General features: G+C 38.9%; 1 protein-coding gene across 2 annotated transcripts in view; it reads left to right on the forward strand.

Moving 5' to 3' along the window:
- LOC149811667 (OVARIAN TUMOR DOMAIN-containing deubiquitinating enzyme 1-like) overlaps positions 1-25,753 on the forward strand; it is a 65,888-nt gene that overhangs the window by 33,398 nt on the left and 6,737 nt on the right. For both annotated transcript variants that reach the window (XM_089992790.1, XM_089992791.1), the window contains exons 4-8: positions 2,092-2,175; positions 2,314-2,436; positions 2,602-2,654; positions 3,060-3,109; positions 3,183-3,283. In XM_089992790.1, the coding sequence (XP_089848916.1) occupies positions 2,092-2,175; positions 2,314-2,436; positions 2,602-2,654; positions 3,060-3,109; positions 3,183-3,283 (411 nt within the window). The remainder of the gene's footprint in view (positions 1-2,091; positions 2,176-2,313; positions 2,437-2,601; positions 2,655-3,059; positions 3,110-3,182; positions 3,284-25,753) is intronic.

Genomic DNA, 25,753 nt, shown 5'->3' on the forward strand with positions numbered 1-25,753 from the left:
TTTTGTCCCGGTAGCTAGGATGACTAGTGTACGAACCTTGATCACTTTAGCATCTATTAAAAAATGGCCTATCTATCAATTTGATGTTAAAAATGTTTTTTTTAAATAAAAATCTTTGCGAAAAAGTGTTTATTGATCCTTCGTCGGGTCTTGAAATTGGTAAAGGAAACATTCTCAAACTTAACAAAGCTCTTTATGGTGTCAAACAAGCTCCAAAAGTTTGGTATGATCTTTTTAGCAAAGTTGTTCTTACTAATGGTTTTTCTTCTTGTTATACTAATACTGCTTTATTTATTAAGAGTACAAAAGATCACATAACTATTTTATTGTTATATGTTGATACGATCATCACTGTGAATGATAAAAAAGTCATTGAACTTATTAAAAATATTCTCAAAGAAAATTTTGATATGTTTGACCTTGGTTTTCTAAGGTATTTTTTAAGGATTGAAGTTGCATATTCCCCTAGGGGGTATGTTTTATCTTAGATTAAGCTTGCATCAGACATTATTGCTCGGTCTGAATTAACTGACGAAAAAAAAGTGGAAACTCCAAAAGTAATCAACGCCAAGATGAGAGCTAATGATGAAACTCTTTTAGCAGATCCCACTCCTTATCATCAGTTGATTGGTTCACTAACATATTTGTCTATTACCAGGCAAGATATTACTCATGTTGTTCACAGTGCAAGCCAATTTCAGACTGCTCTTACTTTAATTCACATGGCAACACTGATGAGAATTATCAGATATTTAAAGGGCATCATAACAAAAAGACTAGTCTTATCCTCCTCTTCATCTCCTAATTTACTTGCTTATACTGACTCTGATTGGGGGTAACTCCGATGATCGTATTTTCACAACAGGTTATTGGAGTCATTAATTTCTTGGAGATATAAGAAGCAACAAAAAGTCTATCTTTCTTCTACAGAGGCTGAGTACAGAGTGATGGCTACCACTACCACTGAACTTATCTGCTTGATAAGTTTGCTCAAAGATATGGGCGTCCTTCTTTCTACTTTGAAGCTTAGTTGCGACAACAAGAGTGTTATTTACATGGCTAGCAACCACACCTTCTAGGAAATTGCCACTATGTTCGCGATGAATTTTTATGGGGTACCATTCAACTACCCTATGTTACTTCAGAGTATCAACTAGCGAACTTTTTCACCAAAGCCTTGCCACCGCCTCACTTCTATTTTCTCCTCAGCAAACTCTTAGTGTTCTCACCGTGTGTTTGAGGGGTGGGTGGGTGTTAAATTGTATTAATCATTCCTATATATATATATATATCGTAATACCCACTAGGGGTAAAATAGTCATTTAGAATATGATTTTTCTTTTTCTTTATTACATCATAGGAGGGGTCCACCATAGAGACATTGGACCCCTCCAACGATCATAAATATGACCATTGGAGGGGCTCCAACGACTCTATGGGGAGCCCCTCCTTGGGTCCCCTTTGTGTATAAATAAGGGGCTTTGCCCCATGTAATTCTCAAGCTTCTTGAAGCTTTTCTATATAAAAGTCCTATTTTTTTAGCTCTCTTTCTTATTTTATGTTTGTTGTCACTTTGTGGCTTGTTGTATTCTTGTCCTTTAGTGGCCTATTGCTTGTGTGCTTTGCATTTCCTAGTCACTTTGTGACATTATCCTTTCTTTTTTGTGTTTCCTGACATCCTTGTCCTCTCTTTCAAAATCAATCTTAAATAGTTTTTTTAGCAAATCTGACCTTATTGATGTGATCTCCATGGTTGAAAACATATCAACAGACTCTTGGATCAAAGTTTTTTTATTTGTAGGTAATATTTTATAACATAGAAAATTTTATAAATTTTTGAACCGTTGATTTTTGGAACCTTGTAAAATCCTATTTACACATCAAAAAAGTTTGATCCAAGAGTCTATTCATATGTTTTCAACCAATCTTATCCATATGATCAGATTTGCCAAAAAGCAGATTTTGAAAGCGAGGACAAAGGGTGGGCCATCCCCTTCTCTCTCTCTCTCTATATATATATGCTTTTGTATGTGTGCTCCTACATTTATCTCTATCTTAAATCTGCATTCTGAACAAGCTTACATGTTCTAGTTGCTTGGTGAGAAATATGCTGCAATTAGACGGACAAGAGGAGATGGAAATTGCTTCTATCGATGCTTTATGTTCTCATATCTGGTAATGGTGATCCCTGAAGTTTCTCATCATGTCTCAGTTATTTATGATTTAGTTCTCCTTTTCCGTCTAATATGCGGGAGGGTAGTGGGGATGATGCTTTGTTATCAGCTAACAAGAAATGTTGAGGTTACGGATTAGGAGCATATTTTGGAAACACAAGACATCAATGAGGTTGACCGTGTTAAAAAGAAAATTGAGCAATGTAAGAAGACTCTGCTGGGGTTAGGGTACACAGAGTTTACCTTTGAGGATTTCTTTGAGGTATTGTTTTTCTATTTGTTGAAGTAAAAATAATGGCAAACTACTGTTTTTCTTCTTAATCTCTTTCACGGATGTGCATTGTCTTTAATGGTTATTTTCCTCAGTTTAATGCCATATTTCCATTTGAGATCATAACTATCTTTTTATTATGTTTTATTTTATTAGCTTTTCATTGAGCAGCTGGATAGTGTTATTGCAGGAAAAGAGACCTCCATAAGGTATTTTGCTCATTTCCTTTATTTGCTTCCATGCGTCAATCTATGCTACATTGTGGAAACAAAACAGGTTGGATGTTTAACTGCCCTTTTTCCAGAGTGTATTTCAATGGTATTTGTTTCTTTTCAAGATTATAAAGAATGAAGCCAATGAATTAGCACACACTAATGGTGCAAGCGTGTGGGTTCATCATTGGCATGACTGAGTATAGGTCATGGTCCAGTTACACTATCTTTTACCAAACTAAGTTTGATCTAACCCAAGCACCTGGTCTTGAACATTTTTTCAGAGTACTTGATCCTTGTTTATATAAATATAACTGTATAAAATGTATGCTTAATGAGATTATTGCCTTCTTATCATACAATTTGTTTCCTGTCTAACTCTGACAATTACCTTGAATACAGCCATGATGAGCTTGTAAAGAGGAGCCGTGACCCTCATGTTTCTGAATATGGTAAGACAAAACAGATACTCCAGTTATAGACATCATTTGAAGGGTGATTTATGTGACGGAGTTTCTTGGTTAGTTGTGATGTTCTTCAGATTTGTCACATCGGGTGAAATACGTCAACGTTGCGAGTTTTTTGAGCCTTTTGTGATGGGTTTAACCAATGGTACAGTGGATCAGGTGTGTTTGGAATGATCTGTTTCTCTCTGTTTTAATTAGAAAAGAGATGCAATAATGCTGTTTCATTTGTCAGCTGTCTTTCTTAAACATGCAATTTTTCAGGTTAAAATATTAGGATATTACAAACATGAACATTTCTTTTTTCCAGTAAATCAATTGTGTGCTACTTTTTTTGCATATTTTGGAAACATGTTATCTTTTCCACGATTATCCATATGAACCCCATATATTGGTATTTATTATTCAATGGAAAAACAAAGTTATGCCTTTGAAATATGCTGGGTTGCAGAGTATGAGTTGGACAATTATCAACAATTTGTTTCTTGTTTAAAGTAGAATGGATTCTACATTTTTCACTTAGAATTGACCTCTCTCTCTCTCTCTCTATATATATATATATATAAGAGCTTGGAGATTGGAGGAGAATAGGAGGTTAGCAACGTACGAGCATTTTCCAAGTGAGCCATGGGAGTCTAGGCCAGAGTTACCGGAAGCGCCCCTACTATCGGGGAAGCCCTCTTCCCCGATACGCGCTTCGGAAGCGCGAAACGCGGCGCTTCCGAAACGCGCGGGGAAGCGCATGCTTATGACAGGAAGCGCGTCCCCCTTTAATGGGGTACGCGTACCCCATTAAAGGGGGACGAGTACCCCATTAAAAGGGTACACGTACCCCATTAGAGGGGTACGCGTACCCCATTAGAGGGGTAGGCGTACCCCATTAGAGGGGTGCGCATTTTACCATTTAACCCTTTTTTTAAAAGAAAGATTTTTTTCATTAAGGGTAAAATGGGAAATTTTAAAAAATCGTGAAATAAAAACTCGAAAGGGCTTAGGTTTTTTTTTCACGCCTCTCCTCCTCCCTCTCTTGCTCAGCCGATTTAGCAACCTTTTCCAGCGACATTCTCCGACGACCTTCTTCGGCGACGTCCGACAATCAGTTGAGTGGTTGATTTTCTATCGATTTTTGGATATTGAGGTTTCTTATGTCCAGATTTGTTTTTTTGTTTAATGTAATCCAATCGGTGAGTGTTTGGGTCTCGGATGGATTGTATTTTGGTCGTTTTGATGTATACCATCAGACATATGTGATTTGGGTTGATATTATTCATGTTTGGCTGAGTTCTCGTGATGCTGATGAAGTGGTACTAGAGGCGGTAACCTGGATTTGGCTTGATGCGCTTATCAGCATTGTGAGGTAAGTTCATCCCATTGTATTGATGGCTTGGATATCATGTATGATATTTGTGGTAGTATGGATGTGATATACTCAGTTTGGATGTGAACTTATTGTTAGTTCTCGCTTACTTTTGGTGCCTATAGTTGAGTATTCATATTTCATATTCATATGAAGCTAGTTGTATGATATTTTATTGGTGTTATCGTGCCGAGTTTTAGATATATTCTGCATATTTTTTCTTGGTGTTTTATTTGTGTGCAGGGACATTAACAACAAATACAATATCTCGAATCTCCAATGCTCAGCCAATTTTAAAATGATGAACACTAAATTCATGTATACGATCTGGCAATCAACATAAAATAAAAAAAAACAATAAAAATTGGGAATCATATCCCAAAATCGATTCCCTTTCCCTTCTCATTTGAATCCTATGTCGCTTCCTTTTTCGCTTCTTAGGTCACTTCCGGTTCGCTTCCTATATCGCTTCCGAGACGCTTCCTAGGTCGCTTCCGAGACGCTTCCCGGTTCGCTCCTAAGTCGTCCCGCGCTTCCCGCTTCCTAAAATTTTAGAAGTGCCTCGCTTCCGCTTCCCGTATCGCTTCCCGCTCCCGCTTCCTCAACTGGCAACTCTGGTCTAGGCTTTGCGAGCTAGCCTGGAAAAGAGGCAAGCCTGTATAAAGGAATGACTCGTGTAGAAGAACCATCACTCGCAGTTACAGCTTGCGTATCACACTTGGCGTAACATGTGTAGTGTAGCCTCGTTTCGCAGTTGTAGCCTATATATATATATATATATGCGTGCTACACTCGAATGTACCTACAATCTAGCTGGGATGTCACAATGCAAGTTGTTTTAACTCAATCTAACCTTGTAGGTGTGTTCAGCGTGGTCAATTTAGTGGGAATTGACCCTTGGATTGTGTTTTTTCGATGAAAAAACATGTTTTTATGAGTCAAGAAAACTGGTGCATTTGCAATTGTTGTTTTTTGCATAGCTGGAAGAACCTGTACACGTCAAATTCTGGCGATCCAAAGGCCAATTCCTGAAAAAGGTACATAGGATCTGACCCGATCCATGTACCCAATCCATGTAACATGTAACGTAACCATGTAACTTTTGTTTTTCGTTTATCGGGTCTGGATACACCAGACCCGGACCCATACTGTAATGTAACTTAAATATCTAAGTTTCGGTCACGATTTCATTACTGAAATCGTGACAGCCGTAACTGCTCTCTCTCCCTCTCTCTCTCTCTATTCTCTTTCTCATCGCAGGTGCAGCGTGAAGAAAAGCTTTCATCGTAAAGGAAAACTTTCATGGTATCAAAGCATTAGATCCATCTAGGGGTCGAAGGGAATTCCAAAGGTGCGACAAATCAAAGGTTTGAGGTCGTTCATCTCCCATCTTCCTTTCTTCTTCAGATTTTTTTTCTCTACCTCCATCCCCAATTTCTATCTATCGTTTTCCCTTTCTATCTCTCGTTTTTTTTTTCCTTTTTTTTCTGTTTCTCTTCAGTCTTTTCTTCTCCTGTTTAGTGGATTCACACCTCACGTGAATCCCTAAGCTGTTCACGTAAGGGAATCACGTGAAATCTCTTCAGTCTTTTCTTCTTCTACTGGGCTGGATCCGCAGTCTGATCGTGCTTTCGGCACAGACCTGCGACATCAAATCTGGGATTCTAAATCCCTTTGATGTCCAGCCTGCTGTTTGTGTGATAACTTCTTTGAGTCGACTCTCAGAACCCCTTTCTCGTATTATATTCCTTTTGACTGTTACCAGTGGGATTCACATTGAAAATACAGTCTGGATTTTGTTTCTCTTCTTTTTCTTTCGTTCCTCATTACTTCCACGTTAAAATTACAGTCTGAATTTCTTTTCATTGCTTAAATATCCGACCTTAAAAAAAAAAAATACAATGGGATTCACATTGAATTTCTTGGAATACAGTCTGCATTTCTTTTGACAGCCTCTGGTCACCAATTTTCGAGTTTCTCAGTCGTCGTAAAAAAAAAAAAGGCAAATCTTTCTGGCTGCAGACTGAGCATTCTGTGGGTACTCTGGTAACACAAAAAGGGGTTCTTTTTCTTGTTAAAACTCTTCTTCATGGATCTTCATTCCTCTTCATCCAATCTTTCTTCAAGTTTTCTCACTCAACTCGTTTCTGAAAAGTTAACTACCTCAAACTTCTTGATTTGGAAGAGACAAATCATTCCTTTTATAAGGAGTCAAGGTCTCTTAGGTCACCTTGATGGAACCACTCTCGCTCCACTCGAATTTGTTACGAGAGAAGAAAAAGATGACAAAGGAGTAAGTTCAATTGTGTATGTCAAGAATGTAGAGTACCTCAACTGGGAAAGGAAAGATCAGTCGGTGGTTGCATATATCACTTCCACCTTGTCCCAAGAGGTCCTTGTTGCAATTCCCGACAATTGTACTGCTTTGCAACTTTGGGAAAAATTGGTTCAAACATATTCACAAGTTTCGCAGGCACGAATGGTTTTTCTCAAGAGAGAATTTCAAATGCTGAGAAAAGATTCCATGACCATCATGGAATATCTAAACAAGATGAAGACTATCACAGACCAACTTGCAGTTATAGGATGCGCGGTGAGTGACAGTGATATGGTGCAACAGACTCTGAGTGGATTGGGATCCGACTACAATATGATCGTCACTTCACTATTGTGTCTCCCTGCCCTTCCTACCTTTGATGAGTTGCGAGCAAAATTGATTCAGTATGAGATGACTCTGAAAGGGTTCTCTGAGGAATCTCACATTCACACAAATTCCCAAGAAGTTTTTGCCACAGGAGTGACTTATGGTAGAGGACGAGGAGGACAATGGCGCAGTGGACACGGAGGGCGTGGTCTGCTTCCCACTCCAAATACGTCAGCTCATGCGCAGGGATCAAGAACCATTCCTACTTGCTTCCTTTGTAACAAAAAGGGGCATATCAAGGCGAATTGTTGGCATAATCCAGAGAATAAAGGAAAGGGTCCACAAACAGAAAACAAAAGGAAGGTATCAAATAGTGTAGAGATTAAAGATCTGCTAATATCTGCCTTGTCAGAATTGAAATTGAAGCAGAGTGATGAAGGTACTTGGTTTGTCGACTCAGGAGCAGCGACTCATGTGACAGGTGATGCAGGTAAGATTTCTAATCCCATTCCTTATTTTGGAAAAAGTAAGATTGTCACTGGAGATGGATCCCACCATCCTGTTTCTCATGTCGGAAAAACTGTCATTCCCATGTCATATTCCACTCTTACTCTTTCAGACGTTCTTCATGCTCCTGACATTAAGAAAAATATTGTCTCTGTTTCCAAACTTATTGATGATAATAATGCTTCAGTTGAATTCACTCCCTTCTCTGTGCAGGTCAAGGACCTACGCACGAGGGAAACATTCGCTGAAGGAAAGAGACGAGGCAATATGTATGTCTTTGAAGAAGCTCCTTGTCATGCTGTTCGTCCAGTTCACCTGAATTCAAAGCCCTCATTAGAGTCGTGTTCATCCTCTTCTGCTAATGTTTTTAGTATTTCTGAATGTAATAAGCCATTCTTATGGCATAGTCGGTTAGCACATTGTGGGAGTCATTTTATTGAGAAACTTGTATCTAATAATCTCATTCCAAAAGAAAGTCTCAATAGGGATGAGAAAAGTCACAAATGTTCCAGTTGTCTTTCCTGCAAGAGTCATGTATTGCCTTTTCATTCCATTAATAAGAGAGCTTCAAAACCTTTTGAGATAATCTGTTCTGATGTATGGGGACCCGCTCCAATTGCCTCTGGATCTGGAAGCAAATACTATCTAATATTTGTCGATAACTATTCTCGATACACTTGGATATATTTCATAAAAAATAAGTCGGAAGTCTTCTCTTTGTTTCAAAATTTTCTTTCCCTTGTCAAAAATCAATTTTCTGAGTCCGTTCAATTTTTCCAATGTGATGGAGGTGGGGAATTCTCATCCCGTGATTTTATTGCTTTTCTTCAAAATAACGGTATAGGAAGAAGGGTGTCCTGTCCTCACACCCCTCAACAAAATGGAATTGCTGAACGAAAACACAGGCATATCGTTGAAAGTGCCATGAGTATGCTCCATGACAGCAATCTTCCCATCAACTTATGGACAGAAGCTTTTCATTCTGCCGTGCATGTGATAAATAGACTGCCTATGGTTGTTCTGGAAAATAAGTCTCCTTATCACTGCCTTTTTGGAACTCATCCTAGTTATTATGATCTGCGTGTTTTTGGTTGTGTCTGCTATGTACATATCGATCAGTCCCTGAGAAACAAGTTTCAAGACAAGGCCCAAAAGTGCAGATTTGTGGGATATGCAGATGACTACAAAGGATATAGGTGTTATGATCCCACCAACGAACGCATCAGAACCTCAAGAAACGTTGTCTTTGATGAACAAAATTTTGATCACAGAGCTGACACAACGAATATGCCAACTGAAATTTATTATCCTTGGCTGAGCTCAGAACTTTTTGCTGGTTCCAATGAAGCATGTTCCTCAGACTGTGTGCAACAAGAAGGAGAGGTGTTTGAGAACACTGGGACGTCGGAGTCACAGAATGCAGAAGAAATACAAATACCGGGCAAATACAAAGGTATTGTCTATTCTAGACAGAGGCCGACAACATCAAGCCATTCAGATCATGTCTCAGTTGCCAATCCTGTGCCTTCTCATACTCTTGCAGCCAGAAAATCAAACCGCATACGACATCCTATTGACAGGTGGGTCAGTTATAACAACTTCTCCTTGGATCTTCAACTGTTTTTAACTGCCATCAATAAGGACGAAGAGCCCATCATGTATTATCAGGCAGCCGCTTCTATGAAATGGGTAGAAGCCATGAATGATGAAATGCAAGCCTTGCATGAATGTGGAACATGGGAAGTTGTTCCCAGACCACCTGATAAAAATGTTGTCGGATGCAAATGGGTCTACAAAATCAAGTACAAGCCAGATGGAACAATTGAACGATATAAGGCAAGACTTGTAGCAAAAGGATTCACTCAAGAAGCTGGGCAAGACTATGATGAGACTTTTAGTCCGGTTGTAAGAATGGGAACGATTCGAATCATCATCTCCCTGGCTGTTGAACATGGATGGAATTTGAGTCAGCTTGATGTAAAAAATGCATTCTTACATGGGAATTTGAAGGAAGAAGTATACATGGAACAACCCCCTGGATATCAAGAACAAAATTGTAAAACCCATGTATGCAAGCTAAAAAGAGCCATCTACGGCCTGAAGCAAGCATCTCGCTCTTGGTTTGATAGCTTCTCGTTGGAGATTCAGAAACATGGATTTTCACGTTCCATGCTAGACCACTCATTATTTATTTTTAAAAGCCCGCCTGTGACCACTCTATTATTAATTTATGTCGATGATATTATCATCACAGGAAACTCTGCGGACCACATCCAAGAAATAAAAGACTTATTAGGTCAAAGGTTCAAAATGAAAGATCTTGGAATTCTACGCTATTTTCTTGGTGTAGAAGTTGATAACCAGGCTCATGGCTTGACACTCACTCAACACAAGTACACCGTTGACGTTCTCAGCAAGGCAGGCATGAAAGACTGCAAACCTCTAGGAACTCCGAGTGTACTTCACCAAAAACTTAGCGCTCATGATGGAGATCTGTGTGATGACCCCACCAGGTATCGTAGCATAATAGGAATGTTACAATACCTCACATTCACTAGACCTGATATTGTTTATTCAGTCAATCAAGTGTCTCAATTTATGCATGCGCCACGTACTGGACATATGGAAGCAGTCAAGAGGATCCTTCGATATCTGAAAGGCACTATTGGAGATGGATTGATATATTTACCACAGTCATATGGCCAAGACGAGCACCAAATTACTGTATATTGTGATGCAGACTGGGCAGGGGATCCTGACGAACGAAGATCTACATCAGGATATTGTGCCTTCATTGGAAGAAATTTAGTCTCTTGGAGCAGTAGAAAACAAAAAGCTATCGCTAGATCAAGCACTGAGGCTGAATATAGATCCATGGCTGCTGCCACTGCCGAAGTCACATGGATCAGGCATCTTCTTACTGAAGTAGGAGAAAAGATCTCCCACACTACCTTGCTCTGTGACAATCAAAGTGCAATCAACATGTCTTTCAATCCAGTACATCACAGTCGTGCCAAGCACATTGAGATCGACCAACACTTTGTAAGACAGAAGGTTGAAGAAAAAGAGATTGAGCCTGAGTTTGTCAGCACTGAAAGACAGGTTGCAGACATATTTACCAAAGGGTTAACCAAGGACCGCTTTTGGATGCTTAAAAGCAAGTTGTTCATGGTTCAAAACCATAATCAACTTGAGGGGGGGTGAAAAAGGTACATAGGATCTGACCCGATCCATGTACCCAATCCATGTAACATGTAACGTAACCATGTAACTTTTGTTTTTCGTTTATCGGGTCTGGATACACCAGACCCGGACCCATACTGTAATGTAACTTAAATATCTAAGTTTAGGTCACGATTTCATTACTGAAATCGTGACAGCCGTAACTGCTCTCTCTCCCTCTCTCTCTCTCTATTCTCTTTCTCATCGCAGGTGCAGCGTGCTCCCTCTCTCTCTATTCTCTTTCTCATCGCAGGTGCAGCGTGAAGAAAAGCTTTCATCGTAAAGGAAAACTTTCAATTCCTACCAAATATCACATGTCGATTGCACATCTATGGAGTTAGATTTACCTACAAAAGAAAAGGGCATTGCTAAGTTGATTGAAAGTATAATTGATTGTAGTGCACACACACACACGCACGCACGCACGCACGCACGCACGCGCGACATATATATATATATATATATATATATATATATATATATATATATATATATATATTACGAGAACTCGAAATATGAGAACTACCCTCTGAACCGTTAATTTCTATGGATTTTTTGTTCTCTTCTCTTAAATCTAACCATACAAATGTGATCTATATGCTTAGTTTTATAAGGACCGGCTCTTTGAATTATCAGATTATGATGCATAAACAAGATTTTTTAAGGCTTTAAAATCAAGGACTTATAATCTTCATAAATATTCAAATATCCAAAAATGTATTTTTTTTTAATAAAAAATACACGATCCAACAGTTGATTCCTATCAAATTTACCATGGTGAACATATCTACATGGTTGGATTTGCAAAAAAAGTGTTGGAAACACATAGTTCATAGTTCTCATATTTCTAATTTTCATATTCTAGTGACCCTATATATATATATATAGAGAGAGAGAGAGAGAGAGAGAGAGAGAGAGAGAGAGAGAGAAAGAGAGAGAGAGAGAGAGACTTGGATGTGTGGAAATACAATAAAAAATAAGATTCAGAACGAGGAAATACGTAAGAAGGTAGGCGTTGCACCCATTGAAAATAAGATGAGAGAGAATTGTTTACGGTGGTTTGGACATATTCGACGAAGGTCTAATGATGCTCTAGTTAGAAGGATGGAGAAATGGGAAAATATATTAGTTAAAAGAGGTCGGGGTAGGCCTAGGAAGGCTTGGATGGAGACGATAGGAAAGGATATGAATGCTTTGAACCTCACCGAGGACATGGCATTGGATAGAAATGATTGGAGGAGAAGGATTCTTGTGGAAGACCCAGAATGATTTTCTTTGTTGGTTCATATCGCCGACCCCAATTGTTTTGGGATGAAGGCGTAGTTGTTGTATATATATATATATATATATATATATATATATATATATATAGAGAGAGAGAGAGAGAGAGAGAGAGAGAACTAAACATATTAGGCCCTCTTATCTCGTTCTGCCCCCCATAGTTTGAAGTGTTTTATGATAGATCTGAATCGTTAAATGTGTTTAACATGGTCGATTTAGTGGGAATAGACTCTTGGATCATGCTTTTTCGACAAAAAATGTATTTTTATGAGCTGGGAAAAGTTGATGCCTTCATAACCATTGATTTTGGATTACCAGAAACACTTGTATATAGGTCAGATTACGACCCACTAAACAAAACCTATAGATCACATCTATGGTGTTAGATGTGAGAAAAATACCAAAAACTAATTTTTTAATGGGCCTAATGGGGGCAGAACGAGCGCATTACTCACACACACACATATACATATATATATATATACATATATATATATACATATATATATATATACATATATATATATATACACACATACACACAGAGAGAGAGAGAGAGAGAGAGAGAGAGAGAGAGAGAGAGAGAGAGAGAGAGAGAGAGAGAGATGTAATGAAATGGTAGGCTCCACTATTAGAATATGGATCGGGTATGGATCCAGTAGAGGATCCATATGCTTCACGTGTATGTTGTCTTGTAATGTAATATAGATTACTAACACAGGGCAGTTTTGTCCTTGTAAAAGTATTGTAAAACTTATTTATATTAATGATGCTTTAGTGCAGCCATAGAGAACAATAGTGGCTGCCGATTCCCAGAAAAAGAACCTGCTCTCATCTCTCTCCTTCCATTTCTTCTCGGTTTTCGGGACAAAGTTTGCCAAATCAAAGGCAATTTTATCATGGTATCAAATCAACACAGGTTCTGGGCGTAAAGAGTTGTCAAGACTTGCTCCATCAACGTGAAAGGTTGACAGGTCACGTTACTTTCATTCTGTCAAAAGATTCCTTTTCGTTTAACGTCAGCATCTGTTTTCTTCTTCTACTTCCTCCTTTTTTTTTCACTTGCTGAGCTCCTCTGTCGCAGATCTGAAACATATTCAGATATGCTGCCGTCTCCTTTTGTTGCCTCCTTCCTTTCATGCAAAGGTTGAGTTCCCTTCTAATTTCATAAAGCCGAGTTCCTGTATGTGTGAATCTGGTTCCATTCTTTCCTGCGAAAGACCGGACTCACGTTACTGCTGATTTGGAATTTGCCTGTCACGCCTGCCCTAAAATTTTCTACCATGTCTGTTTCTCGCCCTTAAATTTCCTCCATTTCTGAATATCACGTTACTGATCTGGTTTCATTCTTTCCTGCGAAAGACCAGACTCACGTTACTGCTGGTCTAAAATCTGCATGTCACGCTTGTTTCTCGTTCACTTTAACTTTTCGTCTCCCAATCATTTTTTGTCTATTTTTTTTTACACTCAAAATATTTTTCTCTTGTCGTAACATTCTTTTTTCTGTGCAGACTTCTGTCAACCGTGTCAATTTATGATAAAACAGACCAGTTTCAGCCACTAGTGTCTTTCGTTTCAATTCCTGTCAACAAGTCTACAAATGGATACTTCAGCCAATTCGGGTCTCTCTTCCAATTTTCAGGGGCAACTAGTTTCAGAAAAGCTAACCACCAACAACTATCTGACTTGGAAAAGGCAAATTGCCCTTTTTATTCGAAGTCAAGATCTTTCAGGCCACTTGGATGGCTCCACTCCAATGCCTCCAGAATTTATCACAACCGAAGCCAAAGAGGATGAAGGATTGCCAAATATTATTCGCAACCCTGCATTTGTTACTTGGATGAAGCGCGATCAGACCCTCATCGCATACATCACTTCCACATTGTCACAAGAAGTCTTGATGTCCATTCCTGATGATTGCACATCTAAAGTTTTGTGGGAGGCTTTAGCTCAGACCTACTCTCAGATATTAGAGGCTAAAGTGTTGTTTCTTAAACGCGAATTTCAGATGTTAAAAAAGGGGGCAATGAGCATTATTGAATTCTTAAATCAAGTCAAAAGCATCACGGATTAATTAGCCATGGTGCAACAGACACTGAATGCCCTGAGATCAGAATATCATGTTCTTGTTACGTATTTATTATGCTTGCCTACGTTGCTCAGTTTTGAGGAATTACGTGCCAAACTCTTTCAATACGAGATGACTCTGAAAAGCATGTCTGAAGCTTGAGCAAGACAATCATCTACGCATGAGGTTCTTGCCACAGGGATGATAGTTGATCGTGCACGAGGAGGACGTGGGTTACTACCTACACCAAATTCCACTGTCAGTTTTTCAAAGAATGTTCCCACATGCTATCAGTGTAACAAATGAGGTCACATCAAAGCCAATTGCTGGTTCAACCCACAAAACCGGAATAAAACGCAAAACAGTAAGAATGTTGCTACATCAGGAACTGCAGGTACATTTCAGGTCAGTGATGATGCTAAGGATCTTCTACTATTTGCGATGGCCAACTTGAATCTGAAACAAGATGATGATGGGATATGGTATGTTGACTCTAGGGCAGCAATCCATGTCACTGGCAATGCAGGTAAGTTTTCTACTTTGACTCTCTATTTTGGTAAATCTAATATTATAACTGGAGATGGGACTCACCACCCTATTTCAAACATAGGCAATATCCTCATTCCTTTGTCTGAGTCATCTATTTCTTTATCTGATGTTGTTCATGCACCAAATATAAAGAAAAATACAGTCTCTGTTTCTAAGCTTGTTGATTCTACCAATTCATCTGTGGAATTTACTCTTACTTTTGTCTTTGTCAAGGATCTTCAAACGAAGGAGATGTTCACTAAAGGAGAGCGACGTGGAGACATGTATGTCTTCAATGAAGATCCAGCCTCCAGTGTCCTGAAGCCCAAGTCTGATCTCGTCTCTAAAAGCGTCCTAAGTACATCCAAATGTAATAAGTCAGATCTCTGGCATTCTCGTCTTGGTCATTGTAGTCAAGTCTTTATTGAAAAGTTAGTATCCAATGGTTTTCTTTCAGAGTCTGTTTCACCTTCATTGAAGGATAAAATAAAAGAAATAAAAGAGCATCCATGCCCTTTGAGATAATATGTTCAGATGTTTGGAGCCCAACCCCCAATCCTTCCTCTTTTGGAAGTAAATATTATGTATCTTTTATTGACAGTTTCTCTCGGTTTACCTAGATATTCTTTATGAAACACAAATCAGAGTTTTTTCTCATTTTCCGTCACTTTCATGCCTATGTTAAAAATCAATTCTCTCAAAATATTCAAATTTTCCAATGTGATGAAGGTGGTGAGTATTCCTCCAAAGATTTTTTAGATTTTCTTCAAGATAATGGGATGCATCGTAGAGTTTCTTGCCCGTACACTCCACAACAAAATGAAATTGCTGAACGTAAAGACAGACATATTGTGGAAAGTGCAATGAGTATGATGCATGAGAGTAACTTGCCCATTAGTCTTTGGATAAAAGCTTTTCACACTGCCACTCATGTAATAAATCGTCTTCCTATGCCTATCCTTGAAAATCAGTCTCCCTATTATGTTCTCTTTGGTACACATCCTGATTGTGATGAGTTACAAGTTTTTGGATGCACATGTTATGTATATATCGACAAATCCACGAGGACTAAATTTCAGGACAAAGCCTTTATATGCCAATTTGTAGGTTATGCCGATGAACACAAGGGGTACAGGTGCTATGACCCTGCCAATAAGAAGATCAGAATTTTCAGGAACGTTGTTTTTGATGAAAATAGTTTTCTGGAAAATAAAGCAAACCACAATCGTGAACATGGTGACGCAGCTGATAATTGGTATGATCCATGGCTCAGTGCTGAACTTATTTCACATGCCGCGGAACATACCACTTTGGCTCTTAAAAGCATACATGATGCGATGACTTCAGATAAGGTATCAGAAACAAAATGTCTGAGATACAAAGGAAATGTCTATACCAGGAGACCCAGAGAGCAAACAGATGCACCTGTTGGAGAACACGTGGCATTGTCCAATAACAGAGAAGCACCAAGAAGATCAGGCAGGATAAGACACCCTATTGAAAAATGGGTGAGTTATGATAACTTCTCTATGGATTTTCAGATCTTTCTATCCAAGATTGAAAAACACGAGGAACCACTTGGGTTTTGCCAAGCTGTTCAATCCAACAAATGGATTGGAGCGATGAATGAGGAGATCGAGGCACTTCATGAGTGTCAAACATGGGAGATAGTTGGTCATTCCTCAGATAAAAATGTTGTTGGCTCAAAGTGGGTGTATAAGATTAAGTATAAACCGGATGGTAGCATTGAACGATACAAGGCACGTCTTGTTGCCAAAGCTTTCACTCAAGAATATGGTCAAGATTATGATGAGACCTTCAGCCCAGTAGTGAAAATGGGAGCCATTCGTATTATCCTTGGCCTGGCTATTGAACATGGGTGGACCCTTAGTCAGTTTGATGTTAAGAATGCATTTCTTCATGGGGATTTAAAAGAAGAGGTCTACATGGAGCAACCTCAAGGTTATACAGAGGGAGACCCAAAAGAATATGTATGCAAATTAACCAGAGCACTGTATGGTTTAAAGCAAGCCTTCCAGGTCATGGTTTGAAAGCTTCTCCTTAGAGATTCAGAACCACAGTTTCATTCGTTCCCAACTAGATCAATCCCTATTCATATACAAGGATGAAACCATTATGGTCCTCTTATATATGTTGATGATATAGTGATCACTGGTAATGCTCCAGACCATATTCAACGTATTAAAGCTTTACTAAGTATGCGATTCAAGATGAAAGATCTTGGAGAACTGAGATATTTTCTTGGTGTAGAGGTGGACAGACAAGATGAAAAAATGTCATTAACTCCACACAAATATGTTAGTTTTGGATCATGGATCCATGACCTGCACCACATTCCAAGGATCCATCTTGGGATGCGTGGGCGGTGGCATGTTTGTAATTTATTTTATTACTTGTGTTATGTTATACCCTGTACAACACATATAAATAATAAGTAAAAGAGGGAAAAACCCTATTGCCGCCGACTCCTCTCTTCTCTTCTCTCTCTCCTCTCTCTTTATCTCACTTTTAACTCTTGCAGGTCGATATTTCTGACATGGTATCAGAGAACAGGCACGTAAATCAATCATCTAGAAGGCCCATAAGGACCAACACGTGCTTCTAAAGGACGTAGGCTTTATTTCTGTCTTGTTTTCCTTAATCAGATTTCTTTATTATTGATTTTCTTAATCAGATTTCACGTCATTATAGTTTTCCTTTTTGATTCTTCTCATTCTCAATATTTCTGGTATGCACGTCCTAACATCCTGTTTCAGTCTGTCGAGTTTTTGTTTTTCTCCCCAAAATATTCTGATTCTTTCTTTTTCTGGTTCACACGTTAATATTCATCTGTGTAACGTGTGTGCTGATATTGTTTTTCAGCACACAGCATTGCTGTTTCTTTTCTCTGTGTAACGTGTGTGCTGATATTATTTTCAGCACACAACATTACTATTTTCCCTTCAATATACTGTTAGAACAGTCGACATTCAATATTTGCTCACTATAATCACTATTTTTCTGTGTAACGTGTGTGCTGATATTGTTTTCATCACACAACATTGCTGTTTTTCCTTCAATACACTGTTAGAACAGTTTGACTTCTCATTCTTCATATAATCCGTGGATTCCAAGCTGAACCCTAGTTTTCTTATCCACCTCATGACCCACAAGTTATCTCATGATAACTACTTACTTTGGAAACGTCAGATTGTGCCTTTTATTCGCAGTCATGGTCTTTATGGGCATCTAGATGGGCGATCACCCGCCCCACCTACACATATCATGTAAGAAATAACAGGTGAAGATGAGAAGGTGAGTCAACTTCGAACCACCAATCCTGCTTATGACATATGGGTACAACGAGATCAGACATTAGTTGCTTACATAACTTCCACACTTTCTGATCGTGTTTTACAAACTATTTCTGATGATCAATTTGCTGCCGAGTTGTGGAATGAACTAGCTCATTCCTTTTCTCAGGTTTCCGAATCTCGGGCTTTGCAACTCAAGTGGCAATTCCAATTCATGCGAAAAGGAAACAAATCTATTACAGAGTTCACAGGGGATGTCAGGGTTATTACAGATCAGTTAGCTGCCATTGGAAGTCCTGTATCAGATAAGGACATGGTACAACAGGTATTAGGTAGCCTTGGACCTGAATATCGCATGTTTTGCACAACACTCCAGGTTGTCTAAGTTCTTCCATGTTTTGATGATCTTCAATCTAAGCTTTTGCAATATGAGGTCAGTTTAAATCAGGAACACGCGTCAGATGATGCTCATCCTGTGATGATGGCACATACGCCTATTCAAACAGGAGCCTTATTTACTCCTCCTCGTCCCAATGGAACAACTATAAACAAAGGAGGATTACTACCTACACCAGGTGGAGGAGGCCTTGGCTCAGGCAGTGTACCACGAGGGGGACATGTTTCTACTTGTTTTCTATGCAATAAGCGGGGACATGTTAAAGCAAATTGCTGGTACAATCCTCAGAACCACAACAAAATAGGGAGGCCAGATAATAGGCCAGGTCAGAGGGCAACTCAGACATTTGCACGCACTCCTCAGGGACAGGTTCTTCCACAGGACGTACAAAATATCCTTATGACTACTTTCAATCAGATGAACTTGCGCCAAAATGATGAAGGTATATGGTATATTGATTCAGGGGCAACAACACATGTTACTTCTGATGCAAGTAATTTTTCTCACTTGACTCCTTACACTGGAAATGGCACTATAGTCATAGGAGATGGATCTCACCACCCCATCTCTCACACTGGAAATGTCTCCCTTACTTTGCCTGAATCTCAATTACCCTTGTCAAATGTCTTACTCACACCTGCTATTCAAAAGAATATTCTATCTGTGTCTAAATTAGTTGATGAAACAAATTCTTCCGTTGAATTTACTCCTTCTTCTGTTTATCTTAAGGATCTTCACACCAAGAAGACGCTCGCTAAAGGTGAACGGCGCGAGAACATGTACGTCTTTGAAGAATCTCATGTGCCTTTGAAGACGTCATCTTCCGTAGCCGTGGCTTCTTCAGCTTCTTCAGCTCCTTCCTTTCCAACCTTTTTGAGTCGATCCACAGATCATAGTTCTTCATCTAGAGTCTTGAAACTTAATAAGCCAGACTTATGGCATCTTCGTTTGGGTCATTGTAGTCAAGTTTTTCTTGACAAGTTGTCTGCTAAAGGTCTAATACCCGCAGTCAGTTTAGAGTCAAAATGTCCAAGTTGTCATTTATGCAAAAGTCATGTACTTCCTTTTCATAGTATCAATAAAAGAGCAACAAAGCCTTTTGAGATTATATGCTCAGATGTTTGGGGTCCTGCGCCCACTGCCTCTCTTTCTGGATCTCGATACTATGTACTCTTTCTTGATTCTTACACTCGATTTAGTTGGATTTACTTCATGAAAAACAAACATGAAGTTTTCAAGTTGTTCAAACAGTTCCATGCACTAGTCCAAAACCAATTCAATACCAATATTGTATATTTCCAGTGTGATGGGGGGGGGGAGAATACATATCCCATGATTTTAGTGAATATTTGAAGGAGCATGACATTACACGTAACATTTCTTGCCCTCATACCCCTCAACAAAATGGAGTAGCTGAGAGAAAAAACAGGCATATTGTTGAGACAGGCTTGAGCATGATGCACACTGTGGGTATTCCCTTCTCTCTTTGGACCGAGGCTTTCCATACAACTGTTTACGTTATCAACAGGTTGCCCATGACCATCCTTGAAGATAATTATCCGTATTTTGTTCTTTATAATTGTCATCCATCATTTGAAGAACTACATCCTTTTGGTTGTGTATGTTATGTTCACATTGATCATTCATTGAGAAATAAGTTTCAAGACAAAGCTGTATAGTGCAAGTTTCTTGGGTATGCAAATGACTATAAGGGATACATGTGTTATGATCCTCATACAGGCAAAATTCGGGTATCTAGAAATGTTGTTTTTGATGATGAAAATTTTGACACTCTGGGTTCGTCTTCCACAGATACACAGGACAATTATGATCCTTGGCTCAGTGACTCACTTTTATATGACTCGTTGCCTTATGAGGATTCATCTTTATTGACAGACAATGAACCCTATACTTTCGATGTGGAACCGCATATGAAAGACATTCCTCCTACAACAACATCCTCACGTTTTTCTGGTCTTGTTTATTCTCGTAGAGCTCATCCAGTCAATGATGAGACTCCTCTACGACGTTCCACTCGGGTTAGACATCCTATAGATCGCTGGGTAAGTTATAACAATTTCTCTTTGGATTTTCAAACATTTCTAACCAGAGTGTCCAAAGAAACAAAACCTTCCTCTTTTCATGAGGCTGTACATTCCCGTGTCTGGGTAGAGGCGATGAATGAGGAAATTGAAGCATTGCATGAATGCAATACATGGGAAATTGTACCAAGGCCAGATAACAAGAATGTTGTAGGATCCAAATGGGTGTACAAGATCAAGCACAAACCGGATGGCAGTGTTGAGCGCTATAAGGCTCGTCTGGTCGCACGAGGCTTCACACAACAGTATGGGCAGGACTACGATGAAACGTTCAGCCCAGTAGTAAAATTGGGCACCGTCAGGATTATCATTGCATTGGCGTTACAACATGGATGATCACTCAGTCAACTTGATGTTAAAAATGCTTTTCTGCATGGTGAACTAAAGGAAGAAGTTTACATGGAGCAGCCACCTGGTTATAGTATGCATGATTCATCCAATTGGGTATGTAAACTTCGACGCTCTCTTTATGGCTTGAAACAAGCTTCTCGATCTTGGTTCGAGAGTTTTTCCAAGGAGATCGAGCATCATGGGTTCACTAAAAGTGTTCTAGATCATTCATTGTTCATATTCAAAAGTGATTCAGCTATTGTTTGGGTGCTTATATATGTTGATGACATCATTATTACCGGGAGTGATGAGGTTCACATATCTTGGGTTAAGTCTATGCTGATGGCTAAATTCAAGATGAAAGACTTGGGTCCCTTGCTATATTTTTTGGGTGTGGAAGTTGATAGTCGACATGAGACTATTACATTGAGCCAACATAAGTACACCATTGATATTTTACTTGCTACAGGGATGGAGAATTGTAAACCAATTAGCACACCTTGCCTTCTAAATCATAAGCTAAGTGCTAAAGAAGGCACTACTTATCATGATCTTACTTTGTATCGTCGAGTTGTAGGGATGTTACAATACTTAACATTCACTAGGCCCGACATAGCATACTCTGTCAATCAGGCTTCACAGTTTATGCATGCTCCTACAGATGTACATATGGAAGGGGTAAAAAGGATCCTTCGGTATTTAAAGGGTACGATTGGAGATGGCTTGATGTACACCAAGGACACAACTTATATGTAGCAGATCAGTTTCAGGGTATTGCATTCTTATAGGCAATAATATTGTAACATGGAGTAGCAAGAAGCAAAAGGCAGTGGCGCGATCTAGTACTGAAGGGGAGTATCGTGCAATGGCAGCAGGAACAACCGATGTTACATGGGTACGACATCTACTGCAAGAATTACAAGAACCGATCTCGTCCTCTATCCTTCTTTGCGATAATCAGAGTGCTATCAATATTGCCTTCAATCCCATCCTTCATTGTCGCACGAAGCATATCGAGATCGATCAACACTTTGTTAGGCAAAAGGTGGAAGAAAAAGAAATTGAACCTGCATATGTTCGGTCAGATATGCAAGTTGCTGACATCTTTACCAAGGGATTATCAACTCATCAGTTTTGGGCACTCAAAGACAAGTTGAGCATGATCAAAGACCATACTCAACTTGAGGGAAGCTGTTAGTTTTGGATCATGGATCCATGACCCGCACCACATTCCAAGGATCCATCTTGGGATGCGTGGGCGGTGGCATGTTTGTAATTTATTTTTATTACTTGTGTTATGTTATACCCTGTACAACACTTATAAATAATAAGTAAAAGAGGGAAAAACCCTATTGCCGCCGACTCCTCTCTTCTCTCCTCTCTCTCCTCTCTCTTTATCTCACTTTTAACTCTTGCAGGTCGATATTTCTGACAAAATACACTCTTGATCTTCTGGCCAAAGCAGGAATGACAAATTGCAAACCTGTGCCTACACCCAGTGTTGTCAATCAAAAATTCAATATTTGTGATGGTGAGTTATATCCTGATGCAAGCAAGTATCGCTGTTTAGTGGGCATGCTACAATACCTTACCTTTACTAGACCAGACATTGTATATTCTGCAAATCAAGTATCTTAGTTCATGCATGAACCAAAGACTGGTCATATGGATGCCGTCAAACGTATTCTTCGTTATCTAAAGGGCACGGTGGGTGATGGACTCACATATGTACAATCTTCATGGGTAACACCGAAACATGACATATTGGCCTATACAGATGCAAACTGGGTAGGGGACCCAGATGAAAGGAGGTCTGTTTCAGGATACTGTGTTTTCATTGGAAGCAATCTTATCTCATGGAGTAGCAAAAAACAGAAAGCTGTGGCCAGATCTATCACAAAGGCAGAATATAGGTTTATGGCAGCTACCACAGCAGAAGTGACCTGGATTAGGCATCTTACAGAGATGGGAGAGAGTATCTCAAGTTCAACTCTCATGTGTGATAATAGAAGTGCTATACAAATTGCGTTCAATCTTGTTCATCACAGTCGGACCAAGCATATTGAGATTGACCAACATTTTAGCAGACAAAAGGTAGTAGACAGAGAGATTGAACCGGTTTATGTGTCTTCAGAAGACCAAGTCGTTGATATGTTCACAAACGGTCTCACAAGTAACCGTTTCTGGTATCTGAAGGACAAGTTTCACATGGTTCACTCCCATGCACAACTTGAGGGAGGGTATTAAAATATGGATCAGGTATGAATCCAGTAGAGGATCCATATGCTTCACGTGTATGTTGTCTTGTAATGTAATATAGATTACTAACACATAACAGTTTTGTCCTTGTAAAAGTATTGTAAAACCTATTTATATTAATGATGCTTTAGTGCAGCCATAGAGAACGATAGTGGCTGTCGATTCCCAGAAAAAGAACGTGCTCTCATCTCTCTCCTTCCATTTCTTCTCGTTTTTCGAGACAAAGTCTGCCAAATCAAAGACAATTTTATCATCCACGAATGCACTTGAATCTACTCAAAAGGAAGTATCTAAAAGATACTTTAGACAAGACCCATACAAGGGTATAAATGGAAAAGCATAAAAATAAATAACACTTTATTTATGAGAGCAAAATGCTTAAAAAGCATTTAGAGGAATGATTTACACAAGGGGATGCACCCCTATTTATACAAGAGTATTAAGGAGAGCTCATAAGGAGCTCTCCCTTTCTAGCTGTTGGAACTTCCAACAGCTAGAATTCTAGCCGTTGGACTAGTTCCAACAGCTAGAAAGTTGGTCAAGTTCCAACTGGAACTTGACCAAACTAAATGTATCTAGTTCTAATTGAACTAGATACCAAAAACAAGAAGAAAAATTATAAAAAATTAAAAAGTATAAATACAAAAATATATAATAATAATAATATAATAATAATAATATTATTATATATGTGTTGTTTACATTTTAACACTCCCCCTCAAACTTACAATACAATAAGCGAAAGTTTGTCTAAGAGGAAGTGAAATCTAAGAGCCGCGGGAGGCTTGGTGAAGAAGTCTGCTAATTGGTATTCTGACGTCATATATGACAGATCAATGGTTCCATGCAAGTACTCCTCTCTGACATAGTGACAATCCATCTCAATGTGTTTGGTGCGCTCATGGAAAGTTTAGTTGCTTGCGATGTAGATTGCACTCTTGTTGTTACAACACATTTGTGAGGCCTGTGTTGCTTCAGCTCCCATATCAGCGAGCAGTCGCCTGAGCCAAACAACTTCCATTATGGTGGTTGCCATGACTCTATATTCAGCTTCAGTGGAGGAAAGAGAAACCTTCTGCTGCTTCTTGTACCTCCATGATATTAGAGATTCACCTAAAAATACACAGAAACCAGTGGTTGAGTGCCTATTATTAGGATCACCTCTCCAGTCAACATCGGTATAAGCAATTAAATCTAATGATGACGATGCATACAAGAAGAGTCCTCGCGAGAGAAAACTCTTTAAATATCTAATAATACGTAAAACTGCTTTTATGTGAACAAAAGTTGGGGCATGTTGAAACTGGCTAGCTGTGTGTACAACATGTGCTATGTCTGGCCGAGTGATGGAGATATAGGAAAGTGCTCCAACAAGTTGTCTGAACGGAGTGGGATCATCAAGACACTCTCCATCATCAATTTTCATTTTAACATTGACCACTTCTGGAGTGTCCACATTCTTATCATTTGTAATGCTAGGCTTGGAAACAATATCAAAAGCAAATTTAGATTGAGATATCAAATACCCACGACGGGAATAAGCAACTTCTATTCCTAAAAAGTATCTCAATAATCCTAAATCAGACATTTCAAAATGAGTTTTAAGAAGAGTTTTGATATTGGTAACTCCCTGTTTGTCATCTCCAGTGATGATTATATCATCCACATAAAAAAGAAGGATGATGATACCTGCATCAGATTGCTTACTAAACAAGGCAATACCAGTCAAACAAGAATGAAATCCAATATCAGTCATAACATGACTAAATCTGTCATACCAGACTTTTGGTGTCTGTTTGAGGCCATAAAGGGCCTTCTCAAGACGAAGTGTTTTTACCCTTAGGAATACTAATACCAAGCGGAGCTTCTATGTAGATTTTTCAACAAGACTCTCATTTAAGAAAACATTTTTGATATCCATTTGAAATATATGCCATTTTTTGATAGAAGCCAAAGCAATTAAAGTTCTAACAGTGGTCATACGGGCTACAAGGGCAAAGGTTTCTTTGTAGTCAATGCCATACTCTTGAACATAACCTTTGGCTACGAGTCGTGCCTTATATCTTTCTAGAGTCCCATCACTTTTGGTTTTGACTTTATAGACCCGTCTACAGTCTATAGGTTTCTTCCCGAGAGGAAGGTCTTGAATGGACCAAGTGTTGGCCTTCTCTAATGCATCCAATTCTATTTTCATAGTTTCAACCCATTCTTCATAGTTTTTGGCTTCAGAATAGGAGGAAGGTTCAACATAGGATTGAATTAATGCAAGGGCTGCCCTATACGAGGGTGAAAAAGATTCGTAAGAGACAAATTTTTTGGGAGGTCGAGAAATTCTAGAAGTCCTACGAGGGAGAACTTCAGAAAACCTTTCTAATGCACATGGTGGGTGTTGCTCTCCAACTCTTCGTCTTGAATATTGCAGACCAACATCCCTACTGGTTTGGTCTTCGCTATCATTTTAAAAAATAATAGGACTTTGATCATTGTCAAAGTTATATTCAAAATCCTCTTCATTGAATTTTGAAGTTAAATCGATTAAAAAGGAATATTAATATCTTTGGATTTTTCACTTTTAAAAGAACTTTCTTTTTCTAGAAAAGATACATTTCTTGATACATATAAT

Source organism: Nuphar pumila, chromosome 17 (genome assembly GCF_984573655.1).
Source record: "Nuphar pumila chromosome 17, dmNupPumi1.hap1.1, whole genome shotgun sequence".
NCBI classification, from domain to species: domain Eukaryota; kingdom Viridiplantae; phylum Streptophyta; class Magnoliopsida; order Nymphaeales; family Nymphaeaceae; genus Nuphar; species Nuphar pumila.